The following is a 20,107-nucleotide window of genomic DNA, read 5'->3' on the forward strand; positions in this document are numbered from 1 at the left end:
AATACATGTCATTCCCATTTAGAATGGAACGGTGTTATCCGCACTGTTAATATGGTGAGATATTGAATGAGCGTATTTCACATAATGAGATTATGTGAAACAAGGACACAGACACAATATGAATTTCTAATAATTTTCGTAAAGTATAGAAATTCTAATTGAGTCTACCGATGGTCATATAAAGAATGATCTTAATCTTGAGTTCTTAACATACTCCTATTTATAGATTTGTGTCTTTTAATTTACTCGGTACGGATTCTGAGATCCTGAATCCTATTCCTTGTATTTTGGAAACATGATGAAGTAGGTAGCCGGGATGTTATTATACAAGATGGAATCCATTCCTTCTTGAGAAAGAAGTAGATAAATAATTCGCTTGAGGGTTGATTCGGTACTTGGACCAGTAGGAGCTCCGATTCATGAATGTGTTTTATGAATCACTGTCCATTAGAGAATCAATAGTACTCAAGGATAAAGAAGTAATTAGAGAGATTAACGGATTTTACATTGCTCTAATTATGAATTATTTCTGGAGGATTTGATCTATATGCAGTGACTATATCAAATGGACACTTCACATTTTAGAAGTAATTTATGTCTATAATTTCGATAGTGCAATTCCAAGTTTATAGTGGAGTAACTATTGGAATTAATAGAATTAATTAATTAATTAAAGTGTTTAATTAATTATTAATTTTATTGGAGCTCGGGATTATAGGTTCATTAGTCCCCGCGTCGTCCTAGTAATTCTACCAGACACAAAGGGCAAAATAGAAAATTTAGAATTACGAAATTTTAAAATTAAACACTCGAAAATAATTAATTGAGAATTAATTATTATTTAAATAATGTGATTATTTAAATTTAAATTTGAACACATCTAGATTTATCCATTTAAACTTATTTGATAAGTTGTTCAATTTAGAATTCAAAATAATTTAAGTTTGACTTAAATTGAAATTTGAATTTGAGTCAAAATTGGACTACAGGATAAAGGATGATTTTCTCTTCCTTCCCTATCTGCAAATTGGCGCCACACAAGGATGAGAATTCCCTAAGGTGGCCGGCCACACTAAGGATAAGTGAATGAGAGATTTTGTTTGAAATTCAAATAGGAGATAATTAACAAGCTTTATCTTGGAGATAGAGATTAGATTCATTCTAGAAGTTTGACTTCTACTCTATAAATAAGAGAATAGTAGAAAATTGTAGACACAATTTTTGAGATAATTTTCGAAATGATTTTTGACCTAATAAAGTATTATGGCCGAAATTCTCTTAGAGCAAGGGAAGGAAAAAATTTTCTCCAAAAATTTCACATCGTGCATGCATTGGTGTTTGTGGAAATTCGAGTGTTTATTATAACCCGTTTTGTCTCATGTGTGCCCATATACACGTCTTCGTGGATTCTAAGAATTGACGTGGTAGACATTGGTTTTCTAAACACAAAGCTTTGGAGCAAGGATTGTTCGAGGTCAAAGAACTCAAGTTATCATCCTAATCGGCCACCAGGTATTATTCATAATTGAGTTCTTAATAAATAAATTAATGTGATTAATTTATTTATGCATAAATTAATATAATCTATAGAGTATCTCAAAGGTTTTATGAAAATTTTTGTTATACACCATCCGCTCCCCCCACGCTTCCGCATCCGAATTCGATTCGGAGACCAACAGAAATTTCAAGAAAAAGTTTTGAGATCACCTGGGTCATTCTTTGGCAGATGGCGACAACACAAGGGAGAGGAGAAAGAGCTTCTTGGTCGAGCTTCTTGGCAGATGGCTTACTGTTGAGGTCAGATTTCACCACTCAATCTCGACCGTATATGTGTCAACTCGAGTCGACTAGACTTAAAGACTATCAGCCGAGTAGACCTTTCAAAAGGAATCAGAAGCTTATGACTATTAGAAGACGACCCAAATCTAATATCAACTCAAAACAACTGCAACATCTGGAGTCAACCACAACTACTTGACATAGTAGAGGAGTCGACCGTCCTAAGAAATATTATGAGAGTCTTCCGCGAAACACTCTATTTCAAGATTTTGGGAAGCTATCAAATCGCACCAAAGACGGTTTAAATCCCAGAAAATACGAAATCTACAAGGAAATAAGAATAAAAACACAATAAGAAAAGTCAACTCTATTCAAGAAAGAAAAACTAAACATAAATGAACAGCAAGAGCTTACAACTATAAAAGGAGGCCTTTCCTCAGCACAAAGAGGATCCCAACTTACGCATTACTTCAAAATACGCCTTAAAGCCGCTCTCTCTCTCTCTTTCCTCCATTATTGTCTCTCTCTCAAGCTTTTTTAAGCTTTTTTGTAATATTTTCTACACTCATAGTGAAAATCCATACACTACAGTGGATATAACATTTCATTATGAGTGAACCACTGTAAATTCCGGCGTCTCTCTTTAATTCTCACATTTTATTTTATTGCATACTTGCTAGGCCAATTGTAGATAAACGGATTAAACATCTACTACTTCGTGAATTGATCATTAATCCTCTAATACAAATTCGACCGTTGGAAATCACCTTCCACACAAATTAAAAAAAAATCAACTTCACTAGCGATACTACCATATAAATTCATAATTTTGAAGAGTTAAATTCTAAATAGTGAATTGAACTGTTAGTTTAATTTAAAATTGTTGGCTTAATTCAAGCTCCTAAAAAAAAGATTCCGTCATTTTATTGTTTGTTGTTTTATAAAATCAAAATACATAGAATTGCTCAAAGAAAATAATCAGCGCATTTGTCTCGAAAATCTTACGTGTCAATTTTTTTGTTTTTTTTTTGTTTTTATAGAAAACTTGTCAAATTTTATTTTGCATAGCAAGATGTGCATCATATTTATGAAGACTGGCATGTTCCGTCGTAGAAACCTCCTAACTCCAACTGAGCTATTTTGGTATGGTTTGAATGTTGCAAACGGGTAGGACAACTAATCTCAACTTCCTTTACCTAAAAGGAAAGAAAGTCAACTTAAAAATGTCATTTCAATTTTAACCCTCAAAGAATTGGCATTGTCCATTTATCTCTAAAACCGTATAATTTAAAACTCTAAAGTTTGAATCCATCACCATAATGATACTTGATGCAGCAAAATTGATAGAACAGAATTTTATTGGCCTTTAATTCAAACGGAAAATGGGATTCAACGGTTCAGATCTAACTAAAAAAAACCCCACAAAGGAAAAAGTCCTAAATTGGAGAAAAAACACTCAAATTTTAAATTCAATTTTTAATATTCAAGTCTTCCTAATGTAATAGTTAATGTGGTTATTTATAATCCGTTTACAAAACGATAACAAAATAATGATTAAGACAGACAATAAGCTAAAAACAAACTAAAATTAAATTAAAAAGCTAAAATAAATGATAATAAAATATAAAAACTATTACTTGAATTTAGAACTCCCTATCTGTACTTCTGTTCAAAAAGCATTAAGTTTTCTACGTTTTATAGCTACGGTTGATGTTGAGCTTCCCTGGCTAATGTTCAAGCCCAAATCTCTAAAATTTCCATTTCATTGGCCCTCAGTAAAATCATCAAAAAAATAAAACGTCTGATAGACAAACGTGTTCTTTTATTGTAAACGAATCAAATCTTGAGAGTAAAAATGTGTCATTTATATGTCAAGCGTTGGACGACAACAATTCTAAACGCAAAAAACAAAAATAACCCTAACAATATTTTCAACTTCAAGCTTAGCGCTTATCGTGAGCAACAGTTTAAGGATATAATGACACATACTCTTCTAGAAGCTGAAAAAAGTCCTCTTTCATGGCTCGGAATTAGTTTATGATTAAACCATCTTAGAGGGATAAGTGTCTGTTTCAAAATTGCTTCTCCTTGTTAGGCTTTTGTTTTGGCTGAGACTAGTTTTCTAACTTAAAATTGAGAAATAGATTTTCATAATTCACCATGAACTTTAGAATCGCATGTAATTGAGGTCCAATAACTAACAAATATTTGATAAGTATCGGATTAAGACACAAGAGTCACACACAAAAGGTAAATTCAAACCATATCATGTGTAAATTTTGTATCTTTAACTATTAATTTGATAACGCCATTAACTATTGAACTTCAATTGCAATTAATTTTAAAGTTTAAGGTCCATTTTGTTAAAATTTAAAGTTCGGGATTTATTATGTAAGAACAAATAATTATGGGTGTAATAGTACAATTTACTCATTTATGTATAAAGACATCATTTGAAAACAAAGAATATAAAGGCATCATATTCTATCGTTAAAGATAAGAAGAGTAATGCTTTGAAGCAAACAAAAAATGGTAAGGGTATGAAATGCATGGTTAAAATGGTAAAAAATCCTATTTTATACGAGAAATGAAACCATCAAAATTCAAATTCGCACAAATGCATCATTTGGTTGGTGGCTATAAATTACTTCTTTTAGTTGAAAAATAAGGACTTTTTTTTCTTTTTCTTTCTTTCTTTTGTCTAGAAGTTGTATCAATGACTTGCATACGATGGTGATATGTAGCCCTTCACCTAAAGTCCTCCTAGTACAACACAATCCGTGCGGATCGATGAGGACAATTAATTCAGGGTCTGTTTAGTTCGTTAATTTGAGTTTTTAATTTGAGTTGAGATGTGACTTTATGTGAGAGTTTTTTACTGTAGTAAAAAGTTAGATATGACTGTTTCTAAGAACTTTTTACTGTAACAAACTCAAATTCTAAACTTAAATCGGTAAAATGAACGGGATCTCAATCTCCTTTAACTAAAAGGTAAGAAGAGTCTAATTTCCTTTTGCCTGTGTTAGGGAAAAAAGTGGTTTTACTTTTAAACCTTGAAGAATTGGTCCACTTGATTCCTAACAACCCAAATGGTACAATTTTAACTTCTAAGGTTTGAGTCCATTACAATAGTGGTATTTTTGTTCAACAAGCAATAAATTTTTTACGGTTATAAGTTATAACTACGATTTGATGTTAAGCGTCCTCGATTAGCATTTAAATTATGATAGACCCTCCAAATCCTAAATGGACCTAAAAATAATTGCAAAGGAAAGTTTGTAGTTTTTTTTTTTTTTTTTTTGAGTAATTAACGCCTTTAAACTTTTTAATAGATGACATTTTGGTTTCTATTTTTTTGAATTTAGTAAATTAAGAGAAATTTTGTAATACGCTTAACGTATTGAAAGATCAGATTTTTTAACCGTTAAATTTATGCATTTTTTAATTTTTATATGATATTATACAAATTTAACAAATAAAAAACTTAATCTATCAATATATTAAGGTATCAAAAAAAGTCTGTAATTGGCGATTTAAACATTTCCGTCTAATTTCATTAATTGCCTCACAGTTTTTCAGACATGGAGACGTTTGGTTCATGAATTAGAACTATGTGATTAGAACTATTTTTAATTTACGTATATTTTTTATGAGAGAAAATACTGTAGCGAACCACGAACCATGATTCGAATCAAGGAACGAATCTAGGTACCAAACATCCTCAAAAATTACGTGAGCCCTTTTATGGTGAAAAGCCTCAAATGCCCCTAATAAAATAAACAACAATAGAAAAAACAAAAAATAAAAAACAGAGTTCCTCATAACCATTTCATCTGCATACAACTAACACTCACGCAGAGCTTCTTTCTTCAAACCGGAAAGGAATCCGTAAAAAGAGATGCAATGTTCACCAAATCTAATATTGGTCATATAGGCAACACCCTATACCAAGAAAATCCAACCAAATCTAAGAAACAAATAATAAAAATACATAAAAGCCTATAAATTCAAACATAACCGTTTTAAATTCGTAACAATATGACTGAGATCTCAAAGTCCAGTGAAAGATTCTAACTTCACATTGATCTATAAGAAAGACCAACAAAAAAAAGAAAAGAAAATCAGGTTCAAACGCAAAGAACCCAGATCAGAAACCCCACCAGAGAGAGAGGGATATTCAATATTCACCAGATTTAGATTAAGCACAATCGCAACCTTCACCGTCATGGTCGAGCCTACCTCCGCGGCTGCGAGCACCAGATCCATCCACGGGAAACCCATTGTCGCGCCGAGCCCTTCTCCGCAATCTCCTCCTGCCGACTCAACTCCTCTGCAAGCGTCTCCCGACGATCCCAACTACTCCCCACCTCCTCCAATCCACCCCTCCATGGCAGGCCTCTCTCTCTCCCTCGTTCAGTTCCAGATGCACTTTCTTTTATTTTTGTTTTTTTTTGTTTTTTTTTGTCATACATTTGTTGAATTTTGAAGTAAATGTATATACAAATTATTCCTAATTCTTACATTTAAAATTTAAATTTTTTATAAAAAAAAATATTAAAACAGAATTAATTATTTTAATTTAAGTATATAAAATAAATAAACACAAATCAATTGTTTTACTAAAATATCTTTCTATATTAATCCATATCAGTTGTCACTTATTAAAGAGTTTAAGGTCTAACAGTGTTAATTATTTTGTTTAGTAGAGTTAAAAATTTAGGGATTTAACCCCTAAAATTTCCCATTCGTTGGCTTTCGTTGGTTAAGGCCATTTTCTTTTCGTTCCAACTTTTTTCCTAACCATGACATACATGGCTAATATTGTCAAAAGATTGAATGTTAGGTGAATAAGAATATCACTATCGTTAAGACTCAAGCTTGAGACTTAAAATGTGTCATTTTATGCGTCAAGCATCAAAATGCAAATACACCAATTCTTTAAAGGCATGAAATAAAAATAATTCCTAGCAATATTTTCAACTTTAAGCTTAGCGCGTACAAGGAACACTTTAAGAATATAGTGATTATATATTGACACGTTATATAGTGACACAATAATATTTCTAGAAGTTGAAAATAGTCGTCCATTTTATAGACTAGAGTCAGCTTTATGACTCAAGTATTTTGAAGGAATAAGGCTTCGTTCGTTTCGCTAATTCGAGTTTAAAATTTAAGTTTTGTTACAGTAAAAAGCTCTCACAAATAATCATATCTAACTTTTTTGCTACAGTAAAAAGTTCTCACATACAATCACATCTTAACTCAAATTCTAAACTCGAATCATCGAAACGAACGAGGCCTTAAGTGTCTTTCTTTTTGTCACGTTAGGTTTTTGTTTATGCTGAGACTAAGCGTGCATTTAATAAATAGATTTAAAATTATGATTATGGATTCTGATTCATAATTAATGTTTATTTACAATGATTTTAAATCATGATTCAGAATCAGTATTCAGAATCTGATGTGATGTTTTAAATTAGCTCAAATCATGATTCTAAAACTACCTCCAGTCTTGATTCAAGGTGATTCAAACCCCTGATTCTGAATCATAGTTTCAGAATTATGATTTGAACCCAAAATCACGAATCATGGTTCTGATTCCAGAATCATAATTAGAATTACCCTAGTTTGAATCCTCGTACCAAACGAACCCTAAAGCCTCATTCAATTTGTTGATTTTAGTTTTTAAATTGAGCTGATATATAATTTTATGTGAGTTTTTTTACTGTAGCAGAAAAAGTTAAATGTGATTTTTTGTGAGAATTTTTAATTATAGTAAAATTGAAATTAAAAACTCAAATCGGTAAAATAAACGAGACATGAGAGTAGTTTTCGTACTTACTCCTCACTTGCATGTTGAATCACTTTCTAGATCCCTTTAGGCTCTGTTTTAGTCGTCTTGGGTATGAGAAAATTACAAATTTTACCTATTTAAGTAACTGACTTATTAAAAGTACTCATTTTAAAAAAAAAAAAAAATTATACGTTTTGATTAGTTCTAATCTAAAAGATAAAAATATATGAGCTAATTTTAAGAGGTAAAAATAAAAAATAATTCCATTTCAAGAGGTATTTTTAAAAATTACCCCTGGAGTATTGATCATATGCCCATTTCACCAAAAGAAAAGGTCAAGATAGCTTTTCAAGTAAAAAAAAAAATATAGAGTAACAAAAAGATTATTAGCGTTATTAGTCTCTAAATTATTATAAGAGAGTTTATTTGGTAGACCAACATGTTGGTAGAATTAGTTTTTTAACCGTTAGATCTAGTTAAAATCATATTAGATTAAAAAAATATACATGATGGACAATTTTTGATATAAATCTGACAATTAAAAAGTAAAAAACTACTAATAATTTATTTTTATTAGTCCTATGAGAGAAGTTTCCTATAATTAACATTAAAACTGTAATAGTTTCGCCTCCAATAAATTTTTTTTTTTCCCCTTTTTCTGAGTAGTCACCCACAGAACTATGCGGCGAGGAGTGATGGCATGGGCCTCTGCTAAGTTTTTCTATTCAATGTTTTTAACAAGTTTTCAGATGTATCGCCATCAAAATACTTTTCTTCTCTAATGCGGTCCCCTCTTAATTTTATTCTTGAACCTATCACAGTAATATTTAAGTTATTTAAAGAGTTTTCTCACTTAATGACATAGCCCTATATATGTTTTTGGCTGAATAATCTTAGCCATTATTACTTTTTTATCTACATTTTTATAAAAAGCTTTGATTACTTTTCATATCTATTAGCTTCAATAATTAATACCATTTAATTTCTAGAAAGAAAAAACTATTAAAATTTTAATGGAATACATTTAAGACGCTTAATTATCGTGAACTTTACCTCTTTTTCTTGGGGGATTAATCTTGATCTTTATATTTATATTTTATTTCTTAAAAAAATTGTTAGTACTGAAAGAAAAAAAAAAATAAAACAATGGTAAGAAATTAAAAAAAAGTTCTTATCGGTGCCTCCGCTAGAGTAAGATTTTGGCTCTTCCTATGAGTGGTTCGCACAATTAATATTTTTTTTTTTGTTAGTTTTGATCCGCAGACGTAAAATAGTTCAAATAAAATTTTTAAAATTCAATGGAGTAATCACATGCTCAACGCGAGATAACCTGAAATTTTACCAATATAATAAGAGGCAAAATGTTATCATGGCCCGAAAAATCCTTGAAAATTAGTAAATTTTTAATATTATATGATTTATTTTTGTAAAATTAAAGTTTTGCGTGGCGAGCACATGATTACTTCTACTGAATGTTGATTATTGTCAATTTTTGGGCAAGGACTAAAACTACTAAAAATATTAAGTTCAAAGACAAATTGACAAAAAAAAATTAATTTAGGATCAAATTGTAACTTCTTGAAAAGTTCAGGTGTCAAATATACAAAAAGAGATCGGTACTATTCATTCAAAATGCTATTTCCTTCTATTTACCCACCTAATCTCGATCTAATTAAATTTGAAAATACATGATTATCTGTTATATTGATTCTTTCTTCTCTAGGCTTCAGAGTTTATTTTGCATGAAAAAAGAGACAATTACTCCTTAAAATACATGAGTTATATATTTTCATTTTTAATCTCAATTAATATCCTTTAGTAGAAAAATTATACTAATTAAAATAGTATTAATAAAGAGTAAAGAATAAAAATTTTAAGGTCCGTTTGGAAGGTATACAATTCACGGGGAGTTAAAGAAATAGATCGAACTAATCGCTCGCGTATCCGCCTTCCATTCCAAGGAAGACAAAAAAGGACATATTATATATAACAAATCATATATTTATTTAAATATAAACAAAACAAAGCAATTTTATTTTTTAATTCAAAATTATTTTTGATCCGATCAAAATAGCATTAGGATTTTCGGGACAAGGAATAAAAAGCCCATGGATAAATCCAAGTGACTCTTTCTTAAATGTAAGTGATCTTTTCGTAGGCATTTGCCCCCGATATAATCGGAGGATCGAATTGATTATAGAAACATGAGTTTAATTAGTCAATTTATTAGTGAACAAGGAAAGATATTATCTATTAGGTTCATTAGTGGGAACTTTGTGAGAGAAAAAATTTTAAAATTTAAACTCTTTGTGAAATAAAAAATACTGGAGTAGAATCATAAATTAATTTTAAATATAACTTTTAAACAACCCCACATAGTAGTACATTCAAAGGGCGAGTTCCCCCGTTTTCTCTTTTAGTTGTTGCATACATCAAGTCTTAAAGTGAAACATTTGCTTATTTATATATTTATTTATTATTATTATTATTATTATTATTATTATTTTGCAGCGAATACATTTGCTTTCATTTTACGAAAGTTTGTAATTTTTCTTTTAATAAAGAAAAGAATTTGAAATTTAGGGATTTTACCTCCGAAATTTTCCTTTCATTGGCTTTCATTGTTTTGGGACATTTGCTTTTCATTCTTTTTTTCTTTTTTCTAGAATCGTCAGAAGATTGAATGTCGGATGAACAAAACTAAAGAAGGTTCTTTTCTTAGAAGACGCAAATCTTGAGACTAAAGATAAGAAGAATGGTCTTTGAAGGAAAATTGTAAGAGAATGAAAATGCATAGTTAGGTGGTATCAATGACGTGTATATGATGGTGATATGGTTTACCTAAAGTCCTCCTAATACAACACAACCCGTGCGCATTGATGAGGACAATTTAATCTCAACTTCCTTTACCAAAAGAGATTGAAAATTAATTTCCTTTAGCCTGTATTAGAAATATATATATTATTGGGTTCCGCCCATTTGTGGGCTGGAACAACAAGTGGGCTTCAAGCCCAAAGGATAAAAAAAAAAAGAAGGCATGCTGCTCACGTGAGCAGCAAACCAGAAAAATAGAAAAGAAAAGAAGAAGGATAATCGAAAAAAGTAGAGTGCAGCCGAGGAAATTAGAGAAAAAATGTGAGAGAGGGAAAGGAAAAGGGGTAGGATTTTGATGTTTGTGCAAGATGATTGGGTGGCGAAACGTTGTTGGTTTCGGCTCAAATTTGACGTGGAGAATCCTTGTGGCGAGCTCTTCCAATCTACCGGACTTGATTTCTCATTTAGCTTCTCTTTAGTACTCTCTCGAGTACTCCTAATTTGGTGAGACCTAAACTTTTCTTTGGTGTTATTGTTGTTATCCATCTTTATTGATGATGTCCATATTGTTGGTGAACCAAGAATAATATTTCTTGATGATATTATTGTTGTGAGCCTCTAGTTTGATTCTAGAGAGAAACTTTATAATCTCATTATTAATATAGTGGAGGAGATTTAAGTGGCCTAAGGGTCCCGTGGTTTTTACTCTCAATTTGAGAGGTTTTCCACGCTAAAAATTAGTATTTCACTTGTGGTTGATTATTTTGATTAATTGGTGCATTGGTTGTTTGGCTTTGTTGGCATTCTGTTTGAGATCCTATTGTAGCACACAAAGAGGGAAAGTTTTATTCCGCAATTGTTTGTTAGTTTTCCCAACAAACTGGTATCAGAGCCTTTGGTTGGCTAGAGGCTAATTCTTGTGTGTTGAAATGGAAGAACAAAATTTGTATGGGATGGTAAAATTAACCTCATCAAATTTTTAGACCCTGTGGCAATTATTAATAGCATCATGTGTCTCCCAGAGACTTAATGGTCCCAGACCTTATGGCCTTCAGAATGATTATCATATGTCTCCCAGAGACTTAGTGGTCCCAGACCTTGTGGCCAAATAAATATCATATGTCTCCCAGAGACTTAGTGGTCCTTACTATCTCCATCGGGATTGTTTTAGCCTCATTACTAATCACTACAAATTATCACTCTTTTTATTACTTTGGTGAATGTTTATCAACTCATTCCTTATATAGCATTTTCTTGTATTTTGTACCATGTACATACTTTATGCATTATACATATACATCACATAATCAAATATCACAAATGTACTATGAACAATTATTATGGTGATACAGGTGATAGTGATACAGGTGATATTCTACTTACCTTGCACCTTATGACAAAAAGTATCACTTTAGGGTTCCTCTTGATGGATCCGATGTGAACAACTGTATTGTTTGGTATTTAAATGTATTATCATTAGTTTTGTGATTAATGACTTTGTTCCTTCTAAAATAATCAAACGATTGCCTAAAATGGCTCAACAAATTACACTTTTCATTTAAAGCCTCTAAAAACAACCTTTTTTCAAATTTTCCATAACTTAAAGATTTTACTTAAAAATATTCCATTAAAAAGAGTCATTTGGGTGAAAATAGTAAATTTTGATAAGAAATGTAAAAAAATGTCCAATTCAAACTTAGAAGAGCTTAAAATGACTAAAACTCAGAAAAAGGGATCAAAAATCCAATTTTGGCGCATAATTGGCTCAACCGTGCACGTAGGTGGGCACCAAGGCACCAACCGTGTGCACACAGCATGCACAAGTCTGCACAGCACGCGCAGGGCATGTATGGCTGCCAGCGCCCCATGCTATGCTCACAGGAGCTGCTGGCACCCCACTGGTGCACTCACAGGGCCTGCTGCAGCATGCTGGGCGCCCACATCATGTAGCATGGTGCGCCCAGCCACCCTAAAATGGCCCAAATGGCGTCTAAACCCCTCCAAGCCATTTTTTAAATTTTTTTCAGAGTTTCTCCTACATTTTAACACTCACCAAAGCTTAAAATACCTGTTAATCTCCTAAAATAAATTAATATCACAAAATAACCCTAAATAAGAAAATTTTCACAAAACCACCAAAATTCTCAGAAACTAGCCCTAATTTTAAAACCATAACTCCCAAACCGCAAGGACATTTCTAAAACGGTTTTGGGAGCATTTAGTCAACATATAAAGTGAGTTATTCTCAAACTTTCAGTTTCATTTGAGCTTCATAGCCTAGGTAAATAAATAAAAACTTGAAGCATAATGAAAACTGACATGAATCTCCCAGATAACAAGCTTTAAACCACCATCTTCCAATTGAGTTAGCTCCAATCTTTTTTATAGCCTTCAATCTAACATATAAAGATTTCATATCTCAAAAATAATGACCTAACTATAAATAAAACCTTCTGAATCATCATCAAAACAGAACCAAACCAAAACTGTCCCTTACCTTGATCTAGTTTAGGTTTTCTTGTGAGTCTCCCGCCTCCAATTCAAATGATTAGCTCCGAAAGCTCTTATAAACTCTTGGAGCAGACCCTAAAACAATCCCAAAGGATTAGAGCAAGGACTTATCACCAATCTTGAGAGAAACTAAACTAGAATCACAAAATTCACCTTACCTTACACTAGTTTCAATCTCTTGGTGTTCCTATGATCAATCCTTCATCAAACCACTTGGAATTGCTTTGGTTTTCTTAAGAAATGGCTGGAGAAGCACTTTGGAACCAGAGGAGGGTCAGACTAGAAGGTTTTGGGGCTGATTCCTCTTCACCTCCTTGCTTAACACTTTAAAGAGACAAGTAGGCATCTCAATTTACTTAACCATGAAGCACTCTCCTCTCATCTAATCTAATATTACCTTAAGCAGCTCTCTCACCACCTTCTCATGCACACAACACTCACACAAATTCCCAAAGTATGAACAAGGTCTTAGCCAATCAATTGGCCTACTAAATTTGGTGTATGAGCTTGCACCGAAATTTCAGTATGTGACAAATCCTAACTTTACATCTCCCATACTTTTCATTCAATTTTAAACATCTAACATAATCACTTTCTATTGCATTCTTACCTTATTTATTAGGATCCATAATTCCTTTAGAACCTTAATAAAATCTCAATTTGATTCCACAAACTCGAATACCAAAATATGCTTAATTTAGGGCTTCTAAAGTAACACGATCATTAAACCCTTATCATCATCCCTTTCTTAACCTTATTTCAACCTTAGAATCGCCTTAAGTAGTCTCTTTGGCACATTAACTCAAGTCCAAACCTTTCCACACATTACACCAATATGTACATTTTTATTAAACTTGCCCTAAAGCCCCATTAGGACTCCATATTTTACTTTTCACTTAGTAATTCTTGTAAATATCATTAAGAACAAGTTGTTGTCCATTTCCCAACTTACCGGATCCTTCTCTTGGGCAACCCCGAGTCATTCGCCTATATAATGAACATATCAAACATATAATTCACTTCAAATTACAATGCACACCATTATGACAAATAACTTCATATAAAATGACTAAGTGTTCATGTATCATATGCATGATGCTAAAATATCATGAAATGCATTGGCCAACGAGTATGTGAGAATTCTGGGTATGAAACTTTGTTCATTAAACACTCATCTTCAGGTAAAGTTACAACCCTATTGGTCTATGTGATGACATAATTGTGACAGGTGATGATGATAGGGAGAGGTAGCTTTTAAGTCAATGTTTGGCTTAGGAGTTTGAGATCACGACGTTAGGAAGATTGAAGTATTTTCTTGGGATTGAGGTGGCTCATTCTAAGCAAGGCATCGTCATCTCTCAATAGAAGTATGTTACAGATCTACTCAAAAGAACCAGCAAGACAACATGCAAACCAGTGAGTACTCTAATAGAACCGAATCTTAAGCTTGGAGAGGCAGAAGAAGATGCTATGGTGGATAGAAAAATGTATCAACGGTTGGTGGGGAGGCTTATTTATCTTTCTCACACTCGGCCAGATATAGCGTATGCAGTGAGCGTGATTAGTCAGTTCATGCACAATCGAAAGAAAGTTCATTTGCAGGTGGCATATAGAGTTTTGCGATATCTCAAAGGGACACCAGGTAGAGGCATCCTTTTTAAGAGGAATGGATGGTTAGTTCTTGAGGCGTACACAGATGCTGACTATGTTGGGTCAGTTATTGACAGAAGATCAACTTCTGATTATTGCACCTTCTTTGATGGAAACCTAGTGACATGGAAGAGTAAGAAATAGAATGTGATAGCACGGTCTAGTGTTGAGGCAAAGTACCGAGCAATGGCTCAAGGTGTGTGTGAACTACTATGGTTAAAGATTGTTCTAGAGGATCTGAAGATTAAGTGGGATGGCCCTATGAAACTCTATTGTGATAACAAATCCACAATCAACAAGCTCACAATCTGGTGTAACATGATTGAATGAAGCACATTGAGATTGACAGACACTTCATCAAGGAAAAGTTGGACAATGGACTGATCTTATACCTTATGTATCTACACATGGCCAACTTGTTGATATACTCACCAAGGGTTTAAGTAGTTCAGTGTTTTAGAGTTTTGTATCCAATCTGGGAATGCTGAATACCTATTCACCAGCTTGAGGGGGAGTGTGGGAAAATTTATTTTACACGCGTATAGACTAAATTAGGAAAGTTTGAATATAATAGTTAGTTTTCCTAAAATTAGGTTGATTTGGTTACTTTATGTTTTTATTGGGATATCCCACAGAATATGGGATGAGATATAACCTTATAATTGCCGCTTCTGAGGCTAGGGCTTCTGTATATAAACCCAACCCAGGTGTAATTGTAGTGCAATAATACCAATAATACAATTTTTTCAATTTTTACTCTCAATTTACATCAAGAACGATGTACAACTTTTGAAGCGTATACCTGTACCACTTGAGGCTTAAAACCTAATGTTCAATATCCATTGTGATGTATATTCTCTCAGCAAGCTGGTTTACATGTGGTTCTCTCCATATTCGGCTTGTCCGTACGTCTGGTGATCCTGTTATCAGAAACAACATAACAAGAACGTGAAAGCAGTAGCTGCAGTGCAGGGGAAACATAATTAAGGTAACAGAGCACTGGAATCGTAAAGGGTATGTTCATTTGCACAACTCAAGTCATGACTTGAGTTGTCTATGTTAGAAAAAATATTATAGTAAAAAAGTTAAATTTGAATTTTTGTGAGAGAAAACATTGTAGCAATATAACTTGAGTCATAAAATGAACGAGACTAAAAACTTCTAAACTTTAGATAAACCAATCCAAGGTTGACTTTATAATGTATGAATGTAGGTGCACATTTCCACCCACCGTGTGAGAGGGATGTGTGAAGAAAATTCTATCAAAACATAAAAAGCTAATTTAAAATAATTTGACTGATATCTACTCTAGAGCTCGCTATGATGTAGCTTACCTTTTGCAATTTTCTCCATTATCTGACACAACTGTTTCCGGACGTCCTTAACAAAAGCCATCCCTTTCACCTACAATAGGGAACGTAAAAAAATGTTACTTTCTCTTCTTCCTCTATCAATACAAAAACATACATGTCTTAGTCATAATTCGTCTATCAAATTCAAACAGATTCCCCTCTAATGACAAGAATCCGGCGTATATGATGGAAAACAAAATGCATGTTCAGCATCAGAGTAGAGTTCAAGGACAACATCTAAAGAAAGGATTCAAATATGAAATATGGTAGGGACCCAAAAGAATATACTCATCTTTTGGCTGTTAGATAACCAGTGTGACTCCACCTAATTGTTTAAGCTTGAACATGTGAAAATGAATTATACTCGTAAGATTGATTCTATTGGAACATGTCAATATTTGCCAATGTAAAAGATACATGCAAGCCATTGTCCTTGCACCAATCAATACTACAGTCGGTTTGATGCCAGCACTCATAGATTTGTAGCATTTAGATGTGATCTCCCCAACCAGAACCATCGGGAAGGTCCAAATGATTATGTTTCCTCTTCTTCTCAGTATCCTTGATGCAAGTGGAGGTCAAGCTACTAGATAAATCTATTTTTTTTTTGGAATACATAAAATTAAACTGGTGTAAAAGTACCCCATCATGATCCATTGAATATAAGACTGCTAGTTAATATAGAAGACTGAATTATGATGCCGTTGTTATTATTCTTCTTCTGGTTCAAAAAGCGGGGTAAAGAGGATTAAAGAAGTTTTTTTTTGCAAACGCATGTGATGCAAAGGAATGAGTTGCTCCTGAATTGTATAAAACATGTGCTTTAGTATTGACTATAGAAAGGTGACCTGTAACCACGTTAGATGTCCCAGCCTCCACATCTTTTTTAGTGAAAGCACAAATTTGAGCAGTCAGGGCAGGAGGAGCTTCTAAGCATCCTTGGTTAATCTGAGGACCCTCAAGCTGAGCTTGCATAGAGCGGAGTTGCGCAATCTGGAGCCTTTGAGAACTTTGAGCTTCCTGGTTTTAGGGGTTGGAGTAACAATTCTTAGCATAGTGGCATTCCTTACCACAACGATAGCAGCTGTTGGTACCAAGTCTGCACTCCCTTCGGTGCGTCTTTCCGCACTTAGGACACAGAGGAATGTTGGTGTTACTCTTTTTCTGAGGTTGACTCTTCTGGTTTCGGTTGTTGTAGTTGTAACTATCCTCCCTCTTATTGTTTCCATTGTTCTGACTCACAGGGTTACCATTGTGGTTAGCATGGCCACCTTGACCCTTTTGGCACACATCTTGGTTCTGCTTCGATTGAGCTTTCTCCTTCTTCTTGGCCTCAAAGAACTTGGCCCTCTCTTCCCTTGCTTGGGCAAGGCAGTATTCTACACGAAGAGCCATCTCCACACATTCAGCAACAGTGGTTAGCAGAGCATTACCGCTGTCAATCACAACTGCAAGTTCCGGTCAGAACATCTCAAGCATTCTCCTCACTTGCTCTCCCTCGGTAGGCATAAGGTGGGGACGAGGTGGGCTAGTTGGTCGAACTTCCTAACCGCTTCAGTCACAGTCATGGACCCTTATTTCATCATGTTGAACTCATTCTATTGAGCCCTCATGGCCATTCTATTGTACAACTTGGTATTGAACTCTTCAATGAAATCAACCCAAGTCATCTGGAGGACATCTCTCCTGATAGAAACAGTTTCCCACCACTATCTCACATCTTTCTTCATTACATAAGATGCGCATAGCACATTCTCTTGATCAGTGAGATCCATAAATTCCAACACAACTTGCAGGGAGGTCAACCACTCCTCAACCTCCAGTGGGTTAGTCAAGCCTTCACTTGCATCGAAATCGCTTATACAATGGCTCTTGACGAACAACAGGTTGAGCCGCCAGGGCTGCCGGCATAGCAGGTGTAACTGGAGGAGCTTGAGCCGCAGGAGGTGTAGGTGCCTCACCACGTGGTTGTTCCTGGTATCACTGCACGGGTAGAGCACGGAGGCCTTGCATCTCTTGAGGTTGAGTATTCAGTTGTTACTGCATGTTGGCAATCATATTAGCCAACTCCACATTGTTTGGCCTTCGAGCCACCGCCGCTCTTGGTCGGACCATGGTTTCAACTTAATTCCTGTCGTTTGATTCACATCGCGTTTAAATTTCTAAGTATGTGGTTTTTCACATATTCTCATAGGCTTTATCTCACTTGTTTATGGTGATGCAGATGAAGACACATCCTGACATTAGATGTACATTATTTTGGTGGTTGGCTGGTGTCATCCTTAGTACCAGGACTTTTGTATATGGACGATGTTGACTTGTTTGAGACCCTGAGTTACTAACTATTTACTATGCTCTTGTTTTTATTTGTAAGAACTGTCAGATCTATTTTTGGGATATGTATTATACTGTATATATGGGACGTTAGTCAAAAGAAATACTAAAATCATGTTTTTGTACCATTGCGCAAAGAAAGTCTTAAAAAGTTCAAATTGGTCCCACATTTTAATGTTAACAATCTAAAGAAAGCTCAAGGTAAGTTAAAAACAAGTCTTAAAAGAGCAATGATACCTAGCATAACTTGGTAATTTTAAGGTTAGACTAGGTGGGTGTTACACAAAATGTGATCTCCTTGACTCTACCTATATCCCATAGCTGTCATCACTCTAGCAAACTCCTAAACCATACTCGCGGTGATTGCTTAAGTCCATACAAGGCCTTTTTTAGTCTACATACTGTACCAGCAACCAAACCTATGTTATAAACCGGTGGGACCTCCATATAAATTTCCTCCTCTAGTTCTCCATGCAAAAATGTATCCTTGACATCAAACTGTTGCAAATCCCAATCATAATTAGTTCAATGACAATAAAACTCTAACAATGTTCATCTTTACAACCGGAGCAAACGTTTCTTGGTAATCAATCTCATAGGTTTGAGTATAACCCTTTGCCACCAACCTAGCCTTGTATCTTTCTATTGATCCATCTGCTCTATATTTTATCATACAAACCCATTTACACCCTACGGGTTTCCTTCCTTTAGGCAACTTCACTAACTCCCAAGTTTTGTTCTTCTCTAACGCCTCCATCTCCACATTCATAGCCTGCTTCCATTGTGCAAGAGGGTATAGGGGTCGGTTTGTGCATTCTCTAACTCCTTTCCTAATAGCAATAGGGAGGTCATGGTCATCATTGTTTATCTCAGATTCAGATTGAAAAGAAGGATTAGAAATTGTTACCTCATTCTCAAGATTTAGGTTAGAGTCTTGGACTTGCACAGATTCAGGGAAAACCTTCTTTCTTCTCGAGAACACCTTGCCTTTGCTAAATCTCACATTATCAAGGGCCGGATTTGTAGGTGGATTTACAGGAGACTCGGGATTTGGATTTTTAGTGGGCTCGGTGGGAAGAACATTTTCAATGGGCTCGGTGGAAACATCAATGGGACTAGGCTGTCTTGACACATGAAGTGATGATGATTGCAGATCAAGAAGCAAAAAATATGCCTTATCCTTATCTTGCATTCATGAATTCTCCCCCTAAAGATAAGAAATATTGAAATAGGATTCTTGTTCATGAAAGGTCACATCAACTGAGACAAAACCTTTTTGATGGGGGATGATAGCACTTATACCCCTTTTGAGTTGAATAATATCCCAAAAACACACATTTTAATGCCCTTGGATCTAATTTTCCCCTGTTTTGACTATTAACATGAACAAATACCACACACCCGAATATACGAGGAACAATATTATTTGTGGTGTGTAGGTTTGGATAGAATATGGAAAGGGCATCCATTGGACTTTTAAATCCTAGGACTCTATAAGGCAAACGATTTATGATGTGGGCAGCTGTAAGAACTACTTCCTCCCAAAAAGATTTAGGCACATTTTTCTGAAACATGAAGGATCTTGTGGAATCAAGGAGATGACCATTTTTCTGTTCTGCTACTCCATTTTGTTGTGGAGTACTAACACAAGAGGACTCATGTACTATTCCTGCTTTCTAAAAGTATGGAGTTAGGACTTGGTTGAAATAGTCCTTAGCATTATCCGACCTACATCTTTTGATATTGATCCCAAATTGAGTCTTTATCATAGAACAAAAATTTGGAAGAACAATCCTGACATTGGACTTCTGTTTAAGTAAAAAAATCCAAGTGACTTGAGTACAATCATCAATGAATGACACAAACCATTTAG

The 20,107-nt window shown here is 34.1% G+C and overlaps 1 protein-coding gene across 1 annotated transcript; it reads left to right on the forward strand.

The window, feature by feature from the left end:
- Nucleotides 1-14,383: 14,383 nt before the first annotated feature.
- LOC112094067 (uncharacterized mitochondrial protein AtMg00810-like) lies at nt 14,384-15,275 on the forward strand. Its single transcript, XM_024174081.1, has 2 exons — nt 14,384-14,681; nt 15,184-15,275. Exons 1-2 carry the CDS (start codon nt 14,384-14,386, stop codon nt 15,273-15,275), a joined length of 390 nt encoding a protein of 129 aa, XP_024029849.1.
- The last annotated feature ends 4,832 nt before the right edge of the window (nt 15,276-20,107 follow it).

The sequence above is a fragment of the Morus notabilis genome, unplaced genomic scaffold (genome assembly GCF_000414095.1).
Source record: "Morus notabilis unplaced genomic scaffold, ASM41409v2 Scaffold1055, whole genome shotgun sequence".
NCBI lineage: Eukaryota > Viridiplantae > Streptophyta > Magnoliopsida > Rosales > Moraceae > Morus > Morus notabilis.

Bases quoted from the DNA above. Each gene is read 5' to 3' on its own strand.
- LOC112094067 (XM_024174081.1), top strand. From the start codon at position 14,384: ATGTATCAACGGTTGGTGGGGAGGCTTATTTATCTTTCTCACACTCGG. The intron at 14,682-15,183 runs GTAAGAAATAGA...GATATCCCACAG, and splicing joins AAACCTAGTGACATGGAAGA to AATATGGGATGAGATATAAC.